Below are 25202 nucleotides of genomic sequence, written 5' to 3' on the forward strand. Positions count from 1 at the left end.
AAATCTGAATACACACAAAAGTGAATACACACAAAACTGAATACACACAGAACTGAATACACACAAAAGTGAATACACACAAATCTGAATACACACAAAACTGAATACACACAAAACTGAATACACACAAAAGTGAATACACACAAATCTGAATACACACAAAAGTGAACACACACAAAATTGAATACACACAGAACTGAATACACACAAAAGTGAATACACACAAATCTGAATACACACAAAACTGAATACACACAAAACTGAATACACACAAAACTGAATACACACAAATCTGAATACACACAAAACTGAATACACACAAAACTGAATACACACAAAAGTGAATACACACAAATCTGAATACACACAAATCTGAATACACACAAAAGTGAATACACACAAAAGTGAATACACACAAATCTGAATACACACAAAAGTGAATACACACAAAACTGAATACACACAAAAGTGAATACAAACAAAACTGAATACACACAAAAGTGAATACACACAATTCTGAATACACACAAAACTGAATACACACAAATCTGAATACACACAAATCTGAATGCACACAAAACTGAATACACACAAAACTGAATACACACAAAAGTGAATACACACAAAAGTGAATACACACAAAACTGAATACACACAAAAGTGAATACACACAAAAGTGAATACACACAAAAGTAAATACACACAAATCTGAATACACACAAAAGTGAATACACACAAATCTGAATACACACAAAACTGAATACACACAAAACTGAATATACAAAGGTGAATACACACAAACGTGAATACACACAAAACTGAATACACACAAAAGTGAATACACACAATTCTGAATACACACAAAAGTGAATACACACAAATCTGAATACACACAAAAGTGAATACACACAAAAGTGAATACACACAAAAGTGATACACACAAAAGTGAATACACACAACAATGAATACACACAAATCTGAAGACACACAAAACTGAATACACACACATCTGAATACACACAAATCTGAATACACACAAAACTGAATACACACAAAAGTGAATACACACAAAACTGAATACACACAAAAGTGAATACACACAAAAGTAAATTCACACAAAACTGAATACACACAAAAGTTAATACACAAAACTGCATCCACACAAAAAGGGAATATACACAAAACTGAATACACACAAAAGTGAATATACACAAAACTGAATACACACAAAAGTGAATGCACACAAATCTGAATACGCACAAAACTGAATACACACAAAACTGAATACACACAAAAGTGAATACACACAAATCTGAATACACACAAAAGTGAATACACTCAAAACTGAATACACACAAAAGTTAATACACACAAAACTAAATACACACAAAACTAAATACGCACTAAAGTGATTACACACAAAAGTGAATACACACAAAAGTGAATACACACAAAAGTTAATACACACAAAAGTGAATACACACAAAACTGAATACACACAAAACTAAATACACACAAATCTGAATACACACAACACTGAATACACACAAAACTGAATACACACAAATCTGAATACACACAAATATTAATACACAAAAAACTGAATACACACAAAAGTGAATACACATAAAACTGAATACACACAAAACTGAATACACACAACAGTGAATGCACACAAAACTAAATACACACAAATATGAATTCACACAAATCTGAATACACACAAAACTGAATACACACAAAAGTGAATACAAACATAAGTGAATACACACAAAAGTGAATACACACAAAACTTAATACACACAAATCTGAATGCACACAAAAGTGAATACACACAAAAGTGAATACACACAAAACTGAATACACGCAAAACTGAATACACACAAACGTAGATACACGCAAAAGTGAATACACACAAAAGTGAATACACACAAAAGTTAATACACACAAAACTGAATACACACAAAAATGAATACACACAAAAGTTAATACACACAAAAGATAATACACACAAAACTGAATACACATAAAATTGAATACACACAAAAGTGAATACACACAAAACTTAATACACACAAAACTAAATACACACAAATCTGAATACACACAAAAGTGAATACACACAAAAGTGAATACACACAAAAGTGAATACACACAAAACTGAATACACACAAAAGTGAATACACACAAAAGTAAATTCACACAAAACTGAATACACACAAAAGTTAATACACAAAACTGAATCCACACAAAAAGGGAATATACACAAATCTGTATACACACAAAAGTGAATACACACAAAACTGAATACACACAAATCTGAATACACACAAAACTGAATACACACAAAACTGAATACACACAAAACTGAATACACACAAATCTTAATATACACAAAAGTGAATACACACAAAAGTGAATACACACAAAACTGAATACACACAAAACTGAATACACACAAAAGTGAATACACACAAAACTAAATACACACAAATCTGAATACACACAAATCTGAATACACACAAAACTGAATACACACAAAAGTGAATACAAACATAAGTGAATACACACAAAAGTGAATACACACAAAACTGAAGACACACAAAACTGAATACACACAAAAGTGAATACACACAAATCTGAATACACACAAAAGTGAACACACACAAAATTGAATACACACAGAACTGAATACACACAAAAGTGAATACACACAAATCTGAATACACACAAAACTGAATACACACAAAACTGAATACACACAAAACTGAATACACACAAATCTGAATACACACAAAACTGAATACACACAAAACTGAATACACACAAAAGTGAATACACACAAATCTGAATACACACAAATCTGAATACACACAAAAGTGAATACACACAAAAGTGAATACACACAAATCTGAATACACACAAAAGTGAATACACACAAAACTGAATACACACAAAAGTGAATACACACAAAACTGAATACACACAAAAGTGAATACACACAATTCTGAATACACACAAAACTGAATACACACAAATCTGAATACACACAAATCTGAATGCACACAAAACTGAATACACACAAAACTGAATACACACAAAAGTGAATACACACAAAACTGAATACACACAAAAGTGAATACACACAAATCTGAATACACACAAAAGTAAATACACACAAATCTGAATACACACAAAAGTGAATACACACAAATCTGAATACACACAAAACTGAATACACACAAAACTGAATATACAAAGGTGAATACACACAAACGTGAATACACACAAAACTGAATACACACAAAAGTGAATACACACAATTCTGAATACACACAAAAGTGAATACACACAAATCTGAATACACACAAAAGTGAATACACACAAAAGTGAATACACACAAAAGTGATACACACAAAAGTGAATACACACAACAGTGAATACACACAAATCTGAATACACACAAAACTGAATACACACACATCTGAATACACACACATCTGAATACACACAAATCTGAATACACACAAAACTGAATACACACAAAAGTGAATACACACAAAACTGAATACACACAAAAGTGAATACACACAAAAGTAAATTCACACAAAACTGAATACACACAAAAGTTAATACACAAAACTGAATCCACACAAAAAGGGAATATACACAAAACTGAATACACACAAAAGTGAATATACACAAAACTGAATACACACAAAAGTTAATGCACACAAATCTGAATACGCACAAAACTGAATACACACAAAACTGAATACACACAAAAGTGAATACACACAAAACTGAATACACACAAAAGGGAATATACACAAAACTGAATACACACAAAACTGAATACACACAAAAGTGAATATACACAAAACTGAATACACACAAAAGTGAATGCACACAAATCTGAATACGCACAAAACTGAATACACACAAAACTGAATACACACAAAAGTGAATACACACAAATCTGAATACACACAAAAGTGAATACACTCAAAACTGAATACACACAAAAGTTAATACACACAAAACTGAATACACACAAAACTAAATACGCACTAAAGTGATTACACACAAAAGTGAATACACACAAAAGTGAATACACACAAAAGTTAATACACACAAAAGTGAATACACACAAAACTGAATACACACAAAACTAAATACACACAAACCTGAATACACACAAAAGTGAATACACACAAAACTGAATACACACAGAACTGAATACACACAAAAGTGAATACACACAAATCTGAATACACACAAAACTGAATACACACAAAACTGAATACACACAAAAGTGAATACACACAAATCTGAATACACACAAAAGTGAACACACACAAAATTGAATACACACAGAACTGAATACACACAAAAGTGAATACACACAAATCTGAATACACACAAAACTGAATACACACAAAACTGAATACACACAAAACTGAATACACACAAATCTGAATACACACAAAACTGAATACACACAAAACTGAATACACACAAAAGTGAATACACACAAATCTGAATACACACAAATCTGAATACACACAAAAGTGAATACACACAAAAGTGAATACACACAAATCTGAATACACACAAAAGTGAATACACACAAAACTGAATACACACAAAAGTGAATACACACAAAACTGAATACACACAAAAGTGAATACACACAATTCTGAATACACACAAAACTGAATACACACAAATCTGAATACACACAAATCTGAATGCACACAAAACTGAATACACACAAAACTGAATACACACAAAAGTGAATACACACAAAAGTGAATACACACAAAACTGAATACACACAAAAGTGAATACACACAAAAGTGAATACACACAAAAGTGAATACACACAAAAGTAAATACACACAAATCTGAATACACACAAAAGTGAATACACACAAATCTGAATACACACAAAACTGAATACACACAAAACTGAATATACAAAGGTGAATACACACAAACGTGAATACACACAAAACTGAATACACACAAATGTGAATACACACAATTCTGAATACACACAAAAGTGAATACACACAAATCTGAATACACACAAAAGTGAATACACACAAAAGTGAATACACACAAAAGTGATACACACAAAAGTGAATACACACAACAGTGAATACACACAAATCTGAAGACACACAAAACTGAATACACACACATCTGAATACACACAAATCTGAATACACACAAAACTGAATACACACAAAAGTGAATACACACAAAACTGAATACACACAAAAGTGAATACACACAAAAGTAAATTCACACAAAACTGAATACACACAAAAGTTAATACACAAAACTGAATCCACACAAAAAGGGAATATACACAAAACTGAATACACACAAAAGTGAATATACACAAAACTGAATACACACAAAAGTGAATGCACACAAATCTGAATACGCACAAAACTGAATACACACAAAACTGAATACACACAAAAGTGAATACACACAAAACTGAATACACACAAAAGGGAATATACACAAAACTGAATACACACAAAACTGAATACACACAAAAGTGAATATACACAAAACTGAATACACACAAAAGTGAATGCACACAAATCTGAATACGCACAAAACTGAATACACACAAAACTGAATACACACAAAAGTGAATACACACAAATCTGAATACACACAAAAGTGAATACACTCAAAACTGAATACACACAAAAGTTAATACACACAAAACTAAATACACACAAAACTAAATACGCACTAAAGTGATTACACACAAAAGTGAATACACACAAAAGTGAATACACACAAAAGTTAATACACACAAAAGTGAATACACACAAAACTGAATACACACAAAACTAAATACACACAAATCTGAATACACACAACACTGAATACACACAAAACTGAATACACACAAATCTGAATACACACAAATATTAATACACAAAAAACTGAATACACACAAAAGTGAATACACATAAAACTGAATACACACAAAACTGAATACACACAACAGTGAATGCACACAAAACTAAATACACACAAATATGAATTCACACAAATCTGAATACACACAAAACTGAATACACACAAAAGTGAATACAAACATAAGTGAATACACACAAAAGTGAATACACACAAAACTTAATACACACAAATCTGAATGCACACAAAAGTGAATACACACAAAAGTGAATACACACAAAACTGAATACACGCAAAACTGAATACACACAAAAGTAGATACACGCAAAAGTGAATACACACAAAAGTGAATACACACAAAAGTTAATACACACAAAACTGAATACACACAAAAATGAATACACACAAAAGTTAATACACACAAAAGATAATACACACAAAACTGAATACACATAAAATTGAATACACACAAAAGTGAATACACACAACATTTAATACACACAAAACTAAATACACACAAATCTGAATACACACAAAAGTGAATACACACAAAAGTGAATACACACAAAAGTGAATACACACAAAACTGAATACACACAAAAGTGAATACACACAAAAGTAAATTCACACAAAACTGAATACACACAAAAGTTAATACACAAAACTGAATCCACACAAAAAGGGAATATACACAAATCTGTATACACACAAAAGTGAATACACACAAAACTGAATACACACAAATCTGAATACACACAAAACTGAATACACACAAAACTGAATACACACAAAACTGAATACACACAAATCTTAATATACACAAAAGTGAATACACACAAAAGTGAATACACACAAAACTGAATACACACAAAACTGAATACACACAAAAGTGAATACACACAAAACTAAATACACACAAATCTGAATACACACAAATCTGAATACACACAAAACTGAATACACACAAAAGTGAATACAAACATAAGTGAATACACACAAAAGTGAATACACACAAAACTGAAGACACACAAAACTGAATACACACAAAAGTGAATACACACAAATCTGAATACACACAAAAGTGAATACACACAAAACTGAATACACACAAAAGTGAATACACTCAAAACTTAATACACACATCTGAATGCACACAAAAGTGAATACACACAAAAGTGAATACACACAAAACTGAATACACGCAAAACTGAATACACACAAAAGTGAATACACGCAAAAGTTAATACACACAAATCTGAATACACACAAAACTGAATACACACAAAACTGAATACATACTGTTGCAATATTTTGGAGTGATAATGGGGTATGATCCCACACAGTCGGACGATTCTATTTATAAACGATGCTGCTAAGAACTGACGAATCAAATAAATTCACGTTCTCCTACCAACCAATCAGAAACCAGAATTGTTTCATAAATATTAAACCTTTTCTGGACCAATTTCACATTTTTTTTTCCCGGGTTTCGACACGGTAAGAATATTTTGTTCTGTGTAACTGTCTACTACAAACAAGTCACCTCCCAGAATTTGTGTGTTACAGCGAACCATCTGAAACTGTTCTAAAAGTCAAAATGGCTTACACTTCTAGAGGTTATGGGCCCAGCACACTTCCACTGCGCTAAAGGGACTCAAAATGGCGACTACATTAAAAATGTAGAGAGCTCTGTTAGCGAACATACATTTTTTATTTTCGTGTACATTTGATGCGTCAACAAGCAATAATAATTTTCTTGTCGATTGTGGGGCCACGGCACATGTGATTACAAAGGAATCTGATTTTATCAATTTTTATCCCAACTTTAAGCCACAAAATCATTTTGTAGAACTAGCTGACGGGAGTCGAGTCAATGATATCGTTTTGAAAAGAGGCAATGCGAAAATCTCGCTAAAGAACAATAAAGGTGAATTGTTTCTGTATTCTAGAAAACGCTCTTTTAATCCCAAAATTTAAACAAAATATATTTTCTGTACAAGCTGCCACAAAACAAGGTGCAAATATAAACTTTAGCCCCAATAAATCAAAACTGGTATACCCGAATGGAACTGTATTCGACATTAAAGAAAATAGAAGACTATATTATTTAAAATAGCGTAGTCCCATCAAAAACCGCCTGCCATGATCTACAGACATGGCATAAAATTCTTGGACACTGCAATATTCCTGATATGGAATGCAAATACAAACATCAAAAACCTTCAACTGCGACGTCTGTACGCAAGGGAAAATGACAAACTATCAAAGCAAGATACCAGAAAAAAAAATCCTATCAATGGTGCATTGTGACTTGAACGGTCCCGTAGAACCGATGGCCAGAGAACATTATAGATATGTGTTGAATTTCGTAGATGACCATTCAGGTTTAATAATGGTTTATTTTTTAAAGAACAAATCTGATACCCTGCTAGCAACTAAGAAATATCTAGCCGACATGGCCCCCTACGGTGAAATCAAGTGTATTCGCTCTGACAACGGTACGGAATTCACCAATAAAGACTTTGAACTTTTACTAATTAACCATCATATCAGGTATGAAACATCAGCTCCTAGATCGCCACACCAAAACAGGACTGCTGAACGTGCGTGGCGGACACTTTTTGAAATGGCAAGATGCCTACTCATTGAATCAAAACTCCCTAAAAACCTCTGGACGTATGCACTTATGGCGGCAGCCTATATACGCAACAGGTGCTCTAACAAAACACTATCTGAAACTCCATATGAATCTTTCTGCGGAAAAAAAAAAAATTTAAGCAGAATGCATATATTTGGTTCAACTTGCTTCGCATATATAGAGAAAAAGAGTAAATTGAATATTAAAGCTGACAGAGGTATATTTCTTGGATACGATAAAAACAGTCCAGCCAATTTAATATTTTTTCCCGAAAAAAAAATAAAATAAAAAGAATCCGGTGTGTAAAATTCACAGACACGTTTAATTGTAAAGACGAAAACCCGTCATATGAAGAGGATGGAATTATATTACCTCAAATAATTAGAACAAACGAAAACAATAAAAATGACGGAGACGAGAGTGTCCATGATGATGATGATGATGATGATGATGATGATGATTATCAAGTCGAAAGATATCCCAAAAGAAATAGAAGACGACCCGATTTTTTTGTGGTCGACAATATAAAGGATTATCAAATCCACTAATGCTATTCAATGGAAAATGCGCCAAAACGCTTCAATGAAGCAATTAATTCAGAACTTTGTGATGAATGGAAAATTGCCATGGAAAAAGAAATAGATGCCTTAACCGAAAATGATACCTATACGGTAGTGCCTCTCCCAAGAGATAAACATGTTATTTCTACCAGATGGGTCTTTACAAAAAAGAGTACAGCATCAGGCGTAGAACAGTACAAAGCAAGATTTGTTGCTAAGGGGTGCTCTCAGATTTACGGTAAAGAATACTTTTCTACGTTTTCGCCGAACACAAACCTGACGGCAATCAGAGTTTTACTGCAAGTCGCATCACAATATGACCTAAACACCCATCGAATGGACGTAAAAAATGCTTATTTGAATGCCCCAATAGACTGTGAAATTTATATTACCCCTCCAGAGGGATTTATAATGAAAAATAAAAATAGCGTGTGGCGACTTAACAAGTCATTAATATGGTCTAAAGCAGAGTGCTCAGTGTTGGAACACAGTATTCCATGATTATATTATTAAACAACAATTTAGACAATGCGCTGTAGACCTCTGTTTATATACCCAACACAATGACGATAAACTACTGATTTTGGTTTTGTGGGTCGATAATATTTTAATCGCATCATATTGTGACATGTTAACTGATGTTAAGAACAAATTAAGTAAAAGATTCAAAATGACCAATCTTGGCAAAATATCCTGGTTTCTGGGGATAGAATTTACTCAAAGCAAAGGACTTGTTACGATGACTCAATCGAGGTACATCCACAAAATACTTTTAAAATTTGGAATGGGAGAGTGCAAGAAACGCTCTACACCGGTCGAAAATGATATTAATAAAAATATACACACAGAATCTGAAATAATAAATGACACACAATATCGCGAAATTATAGGTAGTCTTATATATTTGATGACTGCAACAAGGCCCGACATATGCTATACAGTAACAAAACTGTCACAAAAATTATCACGACAATGAAGGATTTAAACAGAGCTAAACAAAAGGAACTAAAGAACAGAAGTTAGTATTTAGAAAATCAAGAAATCCCCTAAAATTAGAAGGTTTTTCGAATTCAGACTGGGCAAGCGACGAGGATCGCAAGAGTGTATCTGGATATTGTTTCAGACTCTCAGAAAATGGGCTTATTATTTCATGGAAATCTAAAAAGCAATAGATTGTATCTCTCTACGTGTAAAGCAGAATTTATCGCGATCACACACACGACCCAGGAAGCACTCTACCTTAAAAATATCCTGAAGACTATTTTAGAGCCAGAATTGATTACAAGCCCCGTGGTAATTAATTGTGATAATCAAGCCAGTATAGTCTTAGCACAGAGCACGGTGATCAACCAAAGATCTAGGCATATGGATATAAAATGCCATTTCGTAGAAAACGAGATAAAAAAGGCATCCATTATTTTGAATTACATATCATCAGAACAAAATATCGCTGATGTATTTACGAAACCGGCGACACGGATAAAGCTACGACGTTTTTTCTCAAAACTTGTTGGTGAATTCGACTGAATAATTTTTTTTTCTTTCACTGCCCTGTATGTATATAGATTTCTATATATTAAAAATACAGACTAGCGAAGTTCCACTTATGAGAAGGCTCTTACTTTTTTGTATGAATATCAGCGGAAAACCCTAGGGGTAATGCTCAAAACTAAATACACACAAAAGTGAATACACACAAAACTGAATACACACAAATCTGAATACACACAGAAGTGAATACACACAAAACTGAATACGCACAAAAGTGAATACACACAAAACTGAATACACACAAAATGGATTACACACAAAAGTGAATACACACAAAACTAAATACACACAAAACTTAATAGACACAAAAGTGAATACACACAAAACTGAATACACATGGATTACACACTAAACTGAATACACACAAAAGTGAATACACACAAAACTAAATACACACAAAACTAAATACACACAAAAGTGAATACACACAAAAGTGAATACACACAAATCTGAATACACACAAAACTGAATACACACAAAAGTGAATACACACAAAACTAAATAAACACAAAATGGATTACACACAAAACTGAATACACACAAAAATGAATACACACAAAAGTGAATACACACAAAACTGAATACACACATAAGTGAATACACACAAAACTAAATACACACAGAAGTGAATACACACAAAACTTACTACACACAAAACTAAATAAACACAAAAGTTAATACACACAAAACTGAATACACACAAATCTGAATACACACAAAACTGAATACACACAAATCTGAATACACACAAAAGTGAATACACACAAATCTGAATACACACAAAAATGAATACACACAAAAGTTAATACACACAAAAGTGAATACACACAAATCTGAATACACACAAAACTGAATACACACAAATCTGAATACACACAAAAGTGAATACACACAAATCTGAATACACACAAAACTGAATACACACAAAACTCTATACACACAAAAGTGAATACACACAAAACTTAATACACACAAAAGTGAATACACACAAAACTAAATACACACAAAACTGAATACACACAAAAGTGAATACACGCAAAAGTGAATACACACAAAACTAAATACACACAAATCTGAATACACACAAAACTGAATACTCATGTTTCTAACTAAATTTGAAAGGAGTCCATATTTTGCTTCAAAATGTATGAATTCATTCTACAATAATTTATTTCTGTTTTCAGTTTGGAAAACTCAAGAATATTCTCTTAATCTTCCATATCATCATCAGCTGCCTGTTGAGTGTTCTTCTCATTATATTCTTAAACGTGAATACGGAACATGGTGAGCATAACCATGATGACTAAAACCAAGAAACGTCAATTGATCAATTGAGTGCATTATTGAATTGACTAATTTCTCACGAGAGAAAAATAAATTTTGTTTATTACATGCCATGTTGTTCCATTGTTGTCTTTTATTACGTTTCAGAAAAAGATGCATTAAAATATTAACAAAATAGACAAAAACAAAGAGAACAACTACTACATGTAACAGAAGAATAACAAAAGTTCTGATTTTAAAAAATGTTTATTTAAAGAAATATACACATGGAAAACAAATAGCGCAAAACTATTAAAAAATTTTAATAAAATATTTCTCAGTCGGCTGGCAGTTGTCAGTTGACACAAGAAATGAGCTAATATTTTCAAGGAATGATTAGTTGATAAAATAATCACGTGACTAGCAATCAAGACAATGTCGTGTTATACTTGTCTACAATGTTCACTTTTTTGCATCAACTTGAATTTGCATTGCAAGGCAGACAATGGAACATAATATTGGAACAATTTGTTGGTTTTATGAAAAGAAGCAATACACACACATAAATAAATCGTTATATATCTTCTTCATGTCTGGTTGTCCCAATTTTAAATTCTAATTAATAGAATTTTGATATGAGAACCACATTAATCAGGCATCATGTTTAGTAATAATGTAACTAATTCAGATTTTTTCCAACAAATATTTCTGATTAATGATAAACAGAGTGCAATAATAATAGCAATCCGTGGGGCAGTTCTATGAACTGCCCCACGGATTGCTATTATTATTGCACTCTGTTTATTTTATGAATATATGTTATAATTGTATTTATTCGAAGAATAGAATAGATTGAAAAATATGAAGAAAATTGGATTCAGTTTTGCAATCAGCCACAGGTAAATCAAGTGGAAACAACCGAACGCAAAAAAAATGTGAAAAAATGATCCCCCCCCCCTAAAATAGACTTTTTTAATTTTTTGTTTTATTTTTCACTCATATTTTGATTGTTATCCGAATATGAATAAAAAATAAAACAAATAAAACTTTTCGATTTCAAAGCAAATTTCATGAATAAATTTAATATTAAAATTAAAAGTCACAATGTTACAGATAGTTGTGACATGTCAAGTAAAAAGACGCATTGTCACCAAACAAATGATTTCTCAAATAAAATGAAAATAAAAATTAAAAAATGGCTATCCGTTCACAAACTATTCAAATATATCAATAAAACACCTTGATATCTCTATCGTGAAGAGGTTGGATTTTGCTGCTTTTTCAGTATTTTACAAGTGTGTTATCGTTTTAAATTATTCTTGTCTTGCATGCTCCTTTCACATCATCTCTTCCAAAGACTGCACGAGAGGGTGCAAGTGTAGGTGTATCAGAATTTTTGTAGGAATTTTTGACACCCCTAACACGAAACTGCGAATGAAATATAAAAATCTCGTAATTTCTCTTTTAAAAGCGGGTTATTTATTTTCTTTATGGATTATACTTCCAAAATAAACTATTAAAGTTGTTTTAAAAGTAATAGAAATATTTTTTTTTTTTAAAACAGTAATGAATTTTCCGAACTCAATATTTGTCAATTTTTAAACTTTAAAAATCTATCAAAATTTTTCTATTGATTCTATTTTTACGATATTTTCAGGGTCAATGTGAAATTTTATGTTCTTTCCAATAAACCGAATATAATATTTTAGACAAACGTTTTTTTTTTAATTCACGCCCCCCCCCATTTTCAAGTTTCTATTAAAAAGTAAATAATTAATTTATTCACAAATTGAAGAGAAAAGGTCAATAAATAATATATTCAAATTTAAAACAAAAACAACGTAGTGTTTTTTAGAAATTTACCTGTAAAGTTTGAAGTTTAAAACCTTTTTTTTAAACTACGTTGTTTTTTGTTGTTGTTTTTTTTTTTGTTATTTTTTTAATGGAACCTTTGTCCTTTCTCCTTTAATTGAAAAAAAAAATTAGGGCTTGAATTACATTTTTCGAGGAGTTATAAGCTTGGAAAGACAGGGGGTCGAAGAATTCACGCCTCCCATTTTGAAATGTCTATTAAAAAGTAAATAATTAATTTATGTACCAAAGTCTTATATATTACAAATTGAAGAGAAAAGGTCAATAAATAATATATTCAAATTTAAAACATAAAAAAGAACTTTTTTTTTAGAAATTTACCTATAAAGTCCGAAGTTTAAAACCTTTTTTTAAAAAAAAAAACACGTTGTTTTTTTTTGTTTTTTGTTTTAATGAAACCTTGGTCCTTGCTCCTTTAACTGAAAAAAAATTAGGGCTTGAATTACATTTTTTGAGGAGTTATAAGCTTGGAAAGATGGGGTGGAATTATTCACTATTTTCACGAAATTTCTGACACACCTAGTGCAAGTGTAGCAAATTTGTCGGAGAACATTCCACTAAAGTATTCGTAAAGCAATCACATGGATGCAGCATTGTGACGATGGGGCAGAAGATGGAGAAACTCTTTTTTGTACTTCATCCAAGGAGAGGCTAGTGGTTGGTGCACTAGCACATGTGTGAAAACAATGTTCCATGAATGGAAGAATGGTGGCTTTATAAAGATATAGGATACTGACAGGCGTGAAAAGTTTTCTAGCCCAGTAGACGGAGGTTATCAGAAAGTTTACAGAAAGTTGCCTGTACACCTAACATTTACAGTGTATTTGAGAAGTTTTATCGCTGCACAAACAGAATGGCCCAGCAATCCAGCATATAAAATCAAAAGTAGGTCCTTTGATATGACAGAGGGAAGGGGGCCACGCTCAAACAGACACACGATGATGATGATGATGATGATGATGATGATGATGATGATGGTAGTAGTAGTAGTAGTAGTAGTAGTAGTAGTAGTAACGGTTTGTTTTTATTAAGTATTTGTTATGTTGTTAAAAGGCCTGTCGTTAGTAATCTTGACTCAGTGTTTATTTACTGCGTGATTCGACCCGACGAAATAGTTTGTCTTGAAGTTAATTTAAGATATCAAAACATTGAACCGGAAATTTAAAATGAAACTAAACATAGTTTTCTTACTTAATTATTTCAAAAAAAATTTTTTTATTTCTAATTATTTTGCAGCAGTTATTTCTTTTTTTTTTTATTATTCAAAATACACAACTCTACCTAAATCTACCCAAATACGTAATTAATTTCTAACTCAACCACTTGTAGTCAGAACATTTACCAAAACAACATGTGTGCTTTTCATCCACTTTGTAGTAAGTGAAAAGATATTTGAAAAGAGAGAAGAGACTGGTATACCGTTGATATAGGTTTTATTAACTAACGACGAATGCACACATGCTGTGATTCTCGTACAATGGCAGAATGACCTGTCGGCCAAGGGGAATAATCTATAAAATTGTGTTACCACTAGGTGTCTTTGGAAGAGATGACGTGAGAAGAGCATGGGGACAAGAGTTATTCAAAACTATAAAACACTTGTAACTTTTTATCCACTTGTAATGAAAGAGTGACCAACGAGAACAGAATAAGGCAAAGAGTGGAGTAACTGCTCAAGTGGGCTTTATTGAACTAAATCCTCACATGAGGAGTCCATGAGAGAAGCGTGCGTACCACGAGGAGGAGACTCTTGAAAAAGGAGGAATCAGGGTAATGGGAGGGGGGCTGTACAGGAAGTAGGAAAGGGAGATAATCAACGGATGCTGATGGGAGAGTTCATCTGATTTCACCACATTCTCCGCCGCTCAGGGAAAGTCCAGGTCAGTCAGCTTCTCAGGGACCAGGTCGCTGCAGTAGTCTATTTCGGCTGAAATAGGAAACAAAGAGAAAAGATAAAAAGAGTTAAAGGTTGGTAATTTTCATCTAGGTACCGAGGTTTCCAACGAACTCTAGAGAAGCGTCGCGGATTGGTTGCATGATATAGGATCGGAGAGGGCCTCGAATTATCGTCTTGGAAGGTTGATTGAGGACAAGGAGGAGCGAGATTCTCTACGATAGAGTTAGCGGTGTCAGTAGGGTTTACCATAGAAAAGTGTTCAGGTTCCTCGAGTGTCGAAGGGGGTATGTTGGGTTGGTCATTTGGCAGAGCACATGGTGGGTCAGCAATGGTGGAATCTAATTCCAGAAGTAGCTGGGAATGAATTGCTTCTTCTGCTAAGGGAGCAATATGACGAAGAGATACAGTAGTTTCTCTTCCATTATTAAGCCGTACGTGGGCATAGTTCAGATTCACATCCAGGATCTCCACTGTTTCCACCAAGGGCTCATATTTACTACCGAGCACGTGTCGCTTCAGGAGAGCAGATTTAGATTTTGTCATCCATGTCGGTATAGATTCCCCTGTAGACGATTATTCTTGGGAAGGTAAACATGCGTTTGTGAGGGGTACAATTAGTAGCAGTGGAGAGCAACGAACGTATACAATGGAGGGCCACGTCTAGAACTTTTTCCCAACTACTAACATGAAGATTATTTGACCGCAGTGCTAAGTTCGCGGTTTGCCAGATAATTCCATTGTATCTTTCCACTTGACCATTACCTTGCGGATTGAAGGCGGTAGTTCTGCTCGTGGCAATTCGCCTGGAATTTAGGAATTCCTTTAGTTCATCCGACATGAAGGCCGTGCCCCGGTCAGAGTGCACAAAAGATGGATTCTCAAAAACGGAGAATAGGTTGGCCAAATGCTTCTTTACCGTAGCCGCCGAGACGTCTGCGCAAGGGTAGGCGAACGGGAAACGAGAATATTCATCCACAACGGTCAGTATGCACCTGTTACGAGAGTTGGAAGGTAGAGGTCCTTTGAAATCCATACTTAGTCTCTCGAACGGTTTGCTCGCCTTTATGAGGGGTTGGGAGAACACTTTAATAAATCTTGGTTTTATCTCGGAACACACCTGGCAAGACCTAGTCATAGCCCTTATGTCTTCCACCGAGTAGGGCAAGTTCTTACTTCGAATGAAATGCAGCATTCAGGTCACTCCAGGGTGACATAAGCTCCTGTGTAGATCGAACAATTTGTTATTCATTTTGCGGATGAACAAATTCGAGACAGTGCATCGGCGGCCGCGTTTTGTTTTCCGGGGCGATGCACTATATCGTAGCTGAAGCAGACAAGCTCTAATTTCCACCTAGTAATCTTCGCATTTTTTATTTTGCTTTTACCTTTCGGGTTTAGCATGAAGGAGACAGATTTTTGGTCGGTGATGAGCTTGAAATGCTTCCCGAGTAGCAAGTGTCGCCATTCTCTGATCGCTTCTACAATGGCATAGGCTTCTTTTTCCACAGCGGAATGCTTTTGTTCTGTAGGCGTTAGGGTTCTTGAAAAGAAAGCCGCAGGCCGACCATTTTGGGTTAGTGAAGCAGCAATAGCATGTTCGGAAGCATCCGTTTCAATTTCAAGGGGGGAGTCAGCGAGGATTTGGCAATTTCTTTTTTTAGGTGGAAGAAAGCATCCGACTGTCTCTCAGAGAGGGGAAAATTAGTTACTCTAGTCAGGGGATGTAATTTCTCAGAAAAATTGGGTGTCCACCTTGAATAGTGGGAGAACATTCCCATCGCTCGACGGAGGGAAGAGAGGTTTTTTGGTACTGGTAGGTCCATCAATCCTTTAAGTCTGTCAGGGTCGGGTTTTACTGACCCTTTACTTATGCTATACCCAAGCAAATTCACGGAGCCGAGTGAATATTAGCATTTACTTGCATTCAAAGTTAAGCCATACTTTGCCACACTATCCAGGAATCCTTTCAGATTGTTGTCATGGTCCGTCTGGTTTCGTCCACATATCAATATAAGCGTAAGTACCTAGAAGGTTTTCACGCTTTATCATGTCATCCATCACTCGCTGGAAACTCGCCACACCATTGGTCACTCCGAAAGGGATTCGACGAAACTGATACAGGGACCCAGTAGCTTCAAAAGCTGTATATTTCCGCTCTTCGGGTTTTATCGCGACTTGATGATAAGCACTTGTCAGGTCTAATGTGCTAAATACTTGGTAGCTGGCAATCTCGTTCACCATGTCCTCTATCCGCAGAAGGGGGTAAGAATCCAATAATGTAAAGCGGTTTATTGTCTGCGAATAGTCGACGACGAGTCTTTTCTTGTGATTTTCAGGCGATATTACTAGTGTTTGGGCTCGCCAAGGGGATTGCAAGGGTTCTATAATGCCTTCTTTCAGCATACGTTTTACTTCTGACTGAATGAATTTCGAGTCAGGTAGGCTATGTCTTCTGGATTTTATAGCTACAGGATGGCAGTCTGAAGTTAGATTCGCAAAAAGGGAGGGATAGCCAATATTGTTCATAGCAGTCAGTCCACACACAGTAAGGGGAGTAAGTGATCCCCCAAAAGGTATTTCTATTGAAGAAAGTCGACATAGAAAATCATGCCCGAGAATGACATCGCAGCACAAGTCTGGCATAACAGAAAGCCTCACCTTATGGTATTCTCTATCTTTCAAACGGAGGGATACTATACAATGTCCTAAGGTACTGGATGAATGGGAACTTCTAGCCATGAAGATTCGTTCAGTACTTGGCGAGATAGCGAGCCCCAGCTTCTTAACTTGGTCTGGGTGTATAAAGTTTTCAGTGCTATGAGTATTTTTACCGTTTTACCCCTTATTCTCGCACATAATGTCGAACGAGACAGGCTTTCCGAAAAATTATGAGTAGAGAGAGAAGCGATAATAGACTTACCGGGGTTGATAGCAGCAGCGGCGATGACAGTGGACGACTTGCAAACACGTGCGAAATGCCCTTTTTTGTTACAGTTCTTACAGACGGCGTTTCGCGCGGGACACTCAGATCTGTTGTGCTTCCCTCTTCCACAAAAGTAACAGCGTGCGACAGCGGCTACTATCCGTTCGGGTGTGGAGTGTGCGGTGACGTTTGTTTCCTCGGCTCGGGTAGACGCGCTTACAGCATTCGTTCGAGAATAGGACGCTAATTGTTTCTGAGCCGTTTCCATAACGAGTGCCTGGTTGTAAGCGGCTTTTAAGTCCAGCGACCCATTCTCTAAAAGTCTTTGTCGAATATAGTTCGATGACATTCCATTTATAAATGCGTCTCGGACGTATTCATCTCTCGCTTGCGTCTCCGAGACGGCACGAAATTCACAATCCTTGGCAAGGGTTTTTAACGACTGTAAATATTGGTCGATGCTTTCGTCCGTTTGTTGACGGCGTGTGGCCAAAAGATGCCTACAAAAGATGCTATTTTTAGGCTGAATAAAAATGGTGTCCAGTATGTCCATCGCGGAATTAAAACAGTCCACGTCAAAAATATTTTTGAAGATAGTTGGAGAGACGAAATTAACGAGGAGGCTGAATTTAAGCCTGTCAGTCAGAGGAGTTTATTGAGTTTCACCGGCAGCGTCGAGAAAGATGGCAAACGATTTTTTCCAATGTGTCCAGATATCTGCAGCGTCGGGTTGGCTGGGATCTAGATGTAGCCATTCTGGTTTTAAATATTTCTCCATAGTGAGGAGAGGATTTAGTTCAATAAATTGTAATTAAAGAGTGACCAACGAGAACAGAATAAGGCAAAGAGTGGAGTAACTGCTCAAGTGGGCTTTATTGAACTAAATCCTCACATGAGGAGTCCATGAGAGAAGCGTGCGTACCACGAGGAGGAGACTCTTGAAAAAGGAGGAATCAGGGTAATGGGAGGAGGGCTGTACAGGAAGTAGGAAAGGGAGATAATCAACGGATGCTGATGGGAGAGTTCATCTGATTTCACCACACCACTTGTAACTTTTTATCCACTTGTAACTTTTTATCCACTTGTAAATACAATTAATCCAGTGGCATAGCTAGGGGAAGGGGAGAAGGGAGCGGATCGCCCTGGGTGCCAGCACGGGAGGGGTGACACAATTGCTGCATGATGGACTAATAAGAGTTGCGTCCCTTACCGGTGTACGTTTTGCTTTGTTTACAATGATAATAAAAACGCTATTATGTAAAAGCCGATCGATCGTTTTGTCATTTCTAATCCATTGACATCCTCAATAAAATAATAATACAACAATGTCACTCCCAACAAAATTTTTCAATCAAAAATAGTTTGAAAATAGTGGTGGGCACATAGGGTTTTGCAGGCCAGGTAGACATATGATACACCCCCACCCCCTGAAAAAAATTTATGAACCCCAGTTTTGCACGCACGCACACACACACACACACACACACACACACACACCGTCAGAAATTTTCTAATAAATTTTGGGAGTAGAAGAAATAGTAATGTTTTCAGCTTTCATGTGTTTCAGTTGTTACAAAAGTTATTAACAAAAGACGTAACATTGGATGATGTTTTAACTTTGCACCAAGTGAAATTCGAAGCCAAAAGTGCAACAATTTCAGTCTTGCCTGTGTATTATTTCACTGGATACACTTTTCCATGGAATGAGTGTTATACTTTTGAATGTATCTACTAGTGTTGGGACGATTATTCGGAATCAAAATCAAAAATCAAAAAATCGGTATCAGAAACATTTGTGCTTATTTTCTGATTCCAAAAAACAATTCTTTTATAATTTTAACTACATTCTCCATTTTAACTTAATTCTACATTTTAGTACTAATTATAAATATTTACTGTTTTTAAATTATCACTAAAACTGAAATCATAATAACATTAAAATACAATGCAAATTTATTTTACTTGTATTGTAGCAGATCTTTGCTAGGACGTTACAAAAAGTATAATTCAATTAAAAGTATAAATTACATTACAGAAATTATTCTTGAGACATCAATGGCAAAACACAGGTCTGGAACTGGGAGCATGCCTTTTCCGCAAGTGTCAGCCAGAGATCGACAAATACTTAGCAGTTGGCAGCGATCAGGCTGGCTTTAGTGTTATGCGAGTTCATGAAGTAGTCAAATGTGTTTTAGTCAGGGAAGAGTGGGAGGGGGAGAGTGAGATAAGGGTATAAAGTCGTAACACTCCTTCTGAAGCCAAGCTTGGGCCTCTTTGGATTTGTGGACCAACGCCGAGTCCTGCTGCCACACCCAGGGTCTGCCAGCGGCCACATGATTACACAAGGAGATCACTACACTCTTAAGCATATCCAGATACACTTTTGTGCTGGCTTTCAAGCTGATTTCAAAGATGTGAGGTGGTATGATGTGGCCCTCGCTTGAAACCACACTAAAAACGATAACCATGGCCGGAAACTTTGTTTTCATCACCCTGGGTACGTCCCTGTTATTCTTTTGGACATCCATGCATTTTAAAGTCAACAGTCGTGCTGTCATAACTTGGATCAGTAGAGAGCATGAGTTGTACAATGGTGCCTTTTACTCGTTGAACATTGTGCCACTTTCAGACATGATAGAAGGCTCCTATCGCCCTTGGGATTTGTACACAACTAGTCAACTAATAGATGATCTGCAACAAAAAAAGAAAACCGGTTTTCATCAAACGGAAATGGAATCATGTAGTCTAGGGCGACAATTTTATCGTTCCACCCTGTATAAAAACAATCACAAAGGGGAAGGTGATTTTGCATCTATCTCTCCAAACTAGAGACCATTGAAAGTAACTTTTTTGCAGTTTAAAGAGAAACAACAAAAATAATCTTTATATAAATTCTCTAGGTAACCTTTAAAAGAATGCAGTTGATTTACAATGTTCTCAAAAAATGCTTAAAGATTTAACAAAAACTGGCACCCAGAAAATAATGCAACGGAAAATTACACGATTTTGGGATTGTAGGAATATTAAGCAACTATAGAGTAAAATATCGATTGAAAATAGATTTTAGCATACGAGAATATAATTTTAAACAGAATTTATTTCTGTCATGTTAAAATATAACATCAAAAGTGCAAACTACTTTGGCATACTTTTTGATAGCAGATGTGTCATTTTGTATGCAGATCAAATGTCAACAATAATATGATATGTAACCTTAGCGGCGGTACAGTTGAAGTGCAGGAGTCATTCATTTGATGTTTTCCATCTGAAAGGTAAAACAACGACTAAATAAACAAGCGAGAATCTAGAAGATGAAGAACTGAATATTCAATTGTATCACCATCAATTGTTGCTGTATGTTGTATGTTGTATTTCAATTGTATGTTGCATGTTGTATTTCAATTGTATGTTGTATTTCAATTGTATGTTGCATGCTGTATTTCCATTGTATGTTGTATGTTGTATTTAAATTGTATGTGGTATGTTATATTTAAATTGTATGTTGTATTTCAATTGTATGTTATATTCCAATTGTATGCTGTATTTCAATTGTATGTTGTATTTTAATTGTATGTTGTATCTTGTATTTCAATTGTATGTTGTATTTCAATTGTATGTTATATTCCAATTGTATGTTGTATTTCAATTGTATGTTGTATTTCAATTGTATGTTGTATTCCAATTGTATGTTGTATTTCAATTGAATGTTGTATTTCAATTGTATGTTGTATTTCAATTGTATGCTGTATGTTGTATTTCAAGTGTATGTTGTATTTCAATTGTATGTTGTATTTCCATTGTATGTTGTATTTCAATTGTATGTTGTATGTTGTATTTCAATTGTATGTTGTATGTTGTATTTCAATTGTATGTTGTATGTTGTATTTCAATTGTATGTTGTATTTTGTATTTCAATTGTATGTTGTATGTTGTATGTTGTATTTCAATTGTATGTTGCATTTCAATTGTATGTTGTATCTTGTATTTCAATTGTATTTTGTATTTAAATTGCAGGTTGTATTCCAATTGTATGTTGTATTACAATTGTATGTTGTATTTCAATTGTATGTTGTATTTAAATTGTATGTTGTATGTTGTATGTTGTATTTAAATTATATGTTTCATTTCAATTGAATGTTGTATGTTGTATTTCAATTGTATGTTGTATGTTGTATTTCAATTGTATGTTGTATTTCAATTCTATGTGGTATTTCAATTGTATATTGTATGTTGTATTTCAATTGTATGTTGTATTGCCATTGTATGTTGTATTGCAATTGTATGTTGTATTTCAATTGTATGTTTTATTTCAATTGTATGTTGTATTTCACTTGTATGTTGTATGTGGTATTTCAATTGTATGTTGTATTTCAATAGTATCTTGTATTTCGATAGTATGTTGTATTTCAATTGCATGTTGTATTTCAATTGTATGTTGCATATCGTATGTTGTATTTGAATTGTATGTTATATGTTGTATTTCAATTGTAAGTTTTATTTCAATTGTATGTTGCATGTTGTATTTAAATTGTATGTTGTATGTTGTATTTCAATGTACTTGTATTTCAATAGTATCTTGTATTTCGATAGTATGTTGTATTTCAATGTATGTTGTATTTCAATTGTATGTTGTATTTTGTATTTCAATTGTATGTTGTATGTTGTATTTCAATTGTATGTTGTATGTTGTATTTCAATTGTATGTTGCATTTCAATTGTATGTTTTATGTTTTATTCCAATGGTATGTTGGATGTTTTATGTTGTATTTTAATTGTACGTTGTATATTGTATGTTGTATTTCAATTGTATGTTGTATGCCGTATTTTGTATTGTAATTGTACGTTGTATGTTGTATTTCAATTCTATGTTGTACTACAATTGTATCTTGTATTTCAATTGTATGTTATACGTTGTATTTAAATTGTATGTTATATGTTGTATTAAAATTGTATGTTGTATGTTGTATTTCAATTGTATGTTGTATGTTGTAGTTAAATTGTATATTTGTATCAAAATTGTATGTTATGTGTTGTATTTACAATTGTATGTTGTATTTAAATTGTATGTTGTATTTCAATTAGATGTTGTATTTCAATTGTATGTTGCATGCTGTATTTCCATTGTATGTTTTATGTTGTATTTAAATTGTATGTTGTATTTCAATTGTATGTGGCATATTGTATTTCAATTATATGTTGTATTTCAATTGTATGTTATATTCCAATTGTATGTTGTATTTCAATTGTATGTTGGATTCCAATTGTATGTTGGATTTTGTATTTCAATTGTATGTTGTATTTAAATTGTATGTTATATTCCTATTTTATGTTGTATTTCAATTGTATGTTGTATTTCAATTGTATGTTGTATGTTGTAGTTTAATTGTGTGTTGTATGTTGTATTTCAAGTGTATGTTGTATTTCAATTGTATGTTGTATTTCCGTTGTATGTTGTATTTCAATTGTATGTTGTATGTTGTATTTCAATTGTATGTTGTATTTTGTATTGCAATTGTATGTTGTATGTTGTATGTTATATTTCAATTGTATGTTGCATTTCAATTGTATGTTGTATCTTGTATTTAAATTTTATTTTGTATTTAAATTGTAGGTTGTATTCCAATTGTATGTTGTATTTCAATTGTATGTTGTATTTCAATTGTATGTTGTATGTTGTATGTTTTATGTTGTATTTCAATTGTATGTTGTATTTAAATTATATGTTTTATTTCAATTGCATGTTGTATATTGTATTTCAATTATATGTTGTATGTTGTATTTCAATTGTATGTTGTATGCTGTATTTTGTATTTCAATTGAATGTTGTATGTTGTATTTCAATTGTATGTTGTATTTTTATTGTATGCTGTGTTTCAATTCTATGTTGTATTCCAATTGTGTGTTGTATTTCAATTGAATGTTGTATGTTGTATTTCAATTTTATGTTGTATGTTGTATGTTGTATTTCAATTTTATGTTGTATTTAAATTTTATGTTTTATTTCAATTGTATGTTTTATTTCAATTGCATGTTGTATGTTGTATTTCAATTGTACGTTGTATGTTGTATTTCAATTGTATGTTGTATGTTGTATTTCAATTGTATGTTGTATTTAAATTCTATGTTGTATTTATATTGTGTGTTGTATGTTGTATTTCAATTCTATGTTGTATTTAAATTGTATGTTGTAATTAAATTGTATGTTGTATTTCAATTGTCTGTTGTCCGTGGTATTTCAATTGTATGCTGTATTTCAATTATATGTTGTATTTAAATAGTATGTTGTATTTCAATTGTATGTTCTATTTCAATTGTATTTTGTATGTCGTATGTTGTATTTCAATTGTATGTAATATTTTTATTTCAATTGTATGCTGTATTTCAATTATATATTGTATGTTGTATTTGAAGTGTATGTTGCATGTTGTATTTAAATTGTATGTTGTATTTTGTATTTCAATTGTATGTTGTATTTAAAATGTAAGTTGTATTTCAATTGTATGTTGTATTTCAATTGTAAGTTTTATGTTGTAGTTCAATTGTATGCTG

The 25202-nt window shown here is 33.4% G+C and overlaps 2 protein-coding genes across 3 annotated transcripts in view; one reads left to right on the forward strand and one right to left on the reverse strand.

Annotated features, from left to right (window-relative positions):
• LOC145279888 (ferric reductase 1-like) overlaps positions 1-12093 on the forward strand; it is a 459209-nt gene extending 447116 nt beyond the window's left edge. For both annotated transcript variants that reach the window (XM_080131362.1, XM_080131363.1), the window contains exon 16: positions 11883-12093. In XM_080131362.1, coding sequence (XP_079987488.1) covers positions 11883-12005 — 123 coding nt within the window. In that variant the 3' untranslated portion in view covers positions 12006-12093. The remainder of the gene's footprint in view (positions 1-11882) is intronic.
• A 3406-nt stretch (positions 12094-15499) lies between these two features.
• On the reverse strand, positions 15500-19601 carry LOC145279889 (uncharacterized). The gene is made up of 2 exons (XM_080131364.1): positions 18651-19601; positions 15500-15760 (listed from the first exon to the last, which is right to left on the reverse strand). Exons 1-2 carry the CDS (start codon positions 19204-19206, stop codon positions 15699-15701), a joined length of 618 nt encoding a protein of 205 aa, XP_079987490.1. The 5' UTR covers positions 19207-19601; the 3' UTR covers positions 15500-15698.
• Positions 19602-25202: the final 5601 nt, after the last annotated feature.

Source organism: Euprymna scolopes, chromosome 7, assembly GCF_053919585.1.
Source record: "Euprymna scolopes isolate OS-2025 chromosome 7, ASM5391958v1, whole genome shotgun sequence".
In the NCBI taxonomy this organism is placed as follows: Eukaryota; Metazoa; Mollusca; class Cephalopoda; order Sepiida; family Sepiolidae; genus Euprymna; species Euprymna scolopes.

Coding starts and splice junctions, on each gene's coding strand:
- LOC145279889 (XM_080131364.1), bottom strand. CDS start 19,206: ATGGACATACTGGACACCATTTTTATTCAGCCTAAAAATAGCATCTTT. Junction 15,761..18,650: donor CGCTGCTGCTATCAACCCCG/GTAAGTCTATTA, acceptor TTCCTATTTCAG/CCGAAATAGACTACTGCAGC.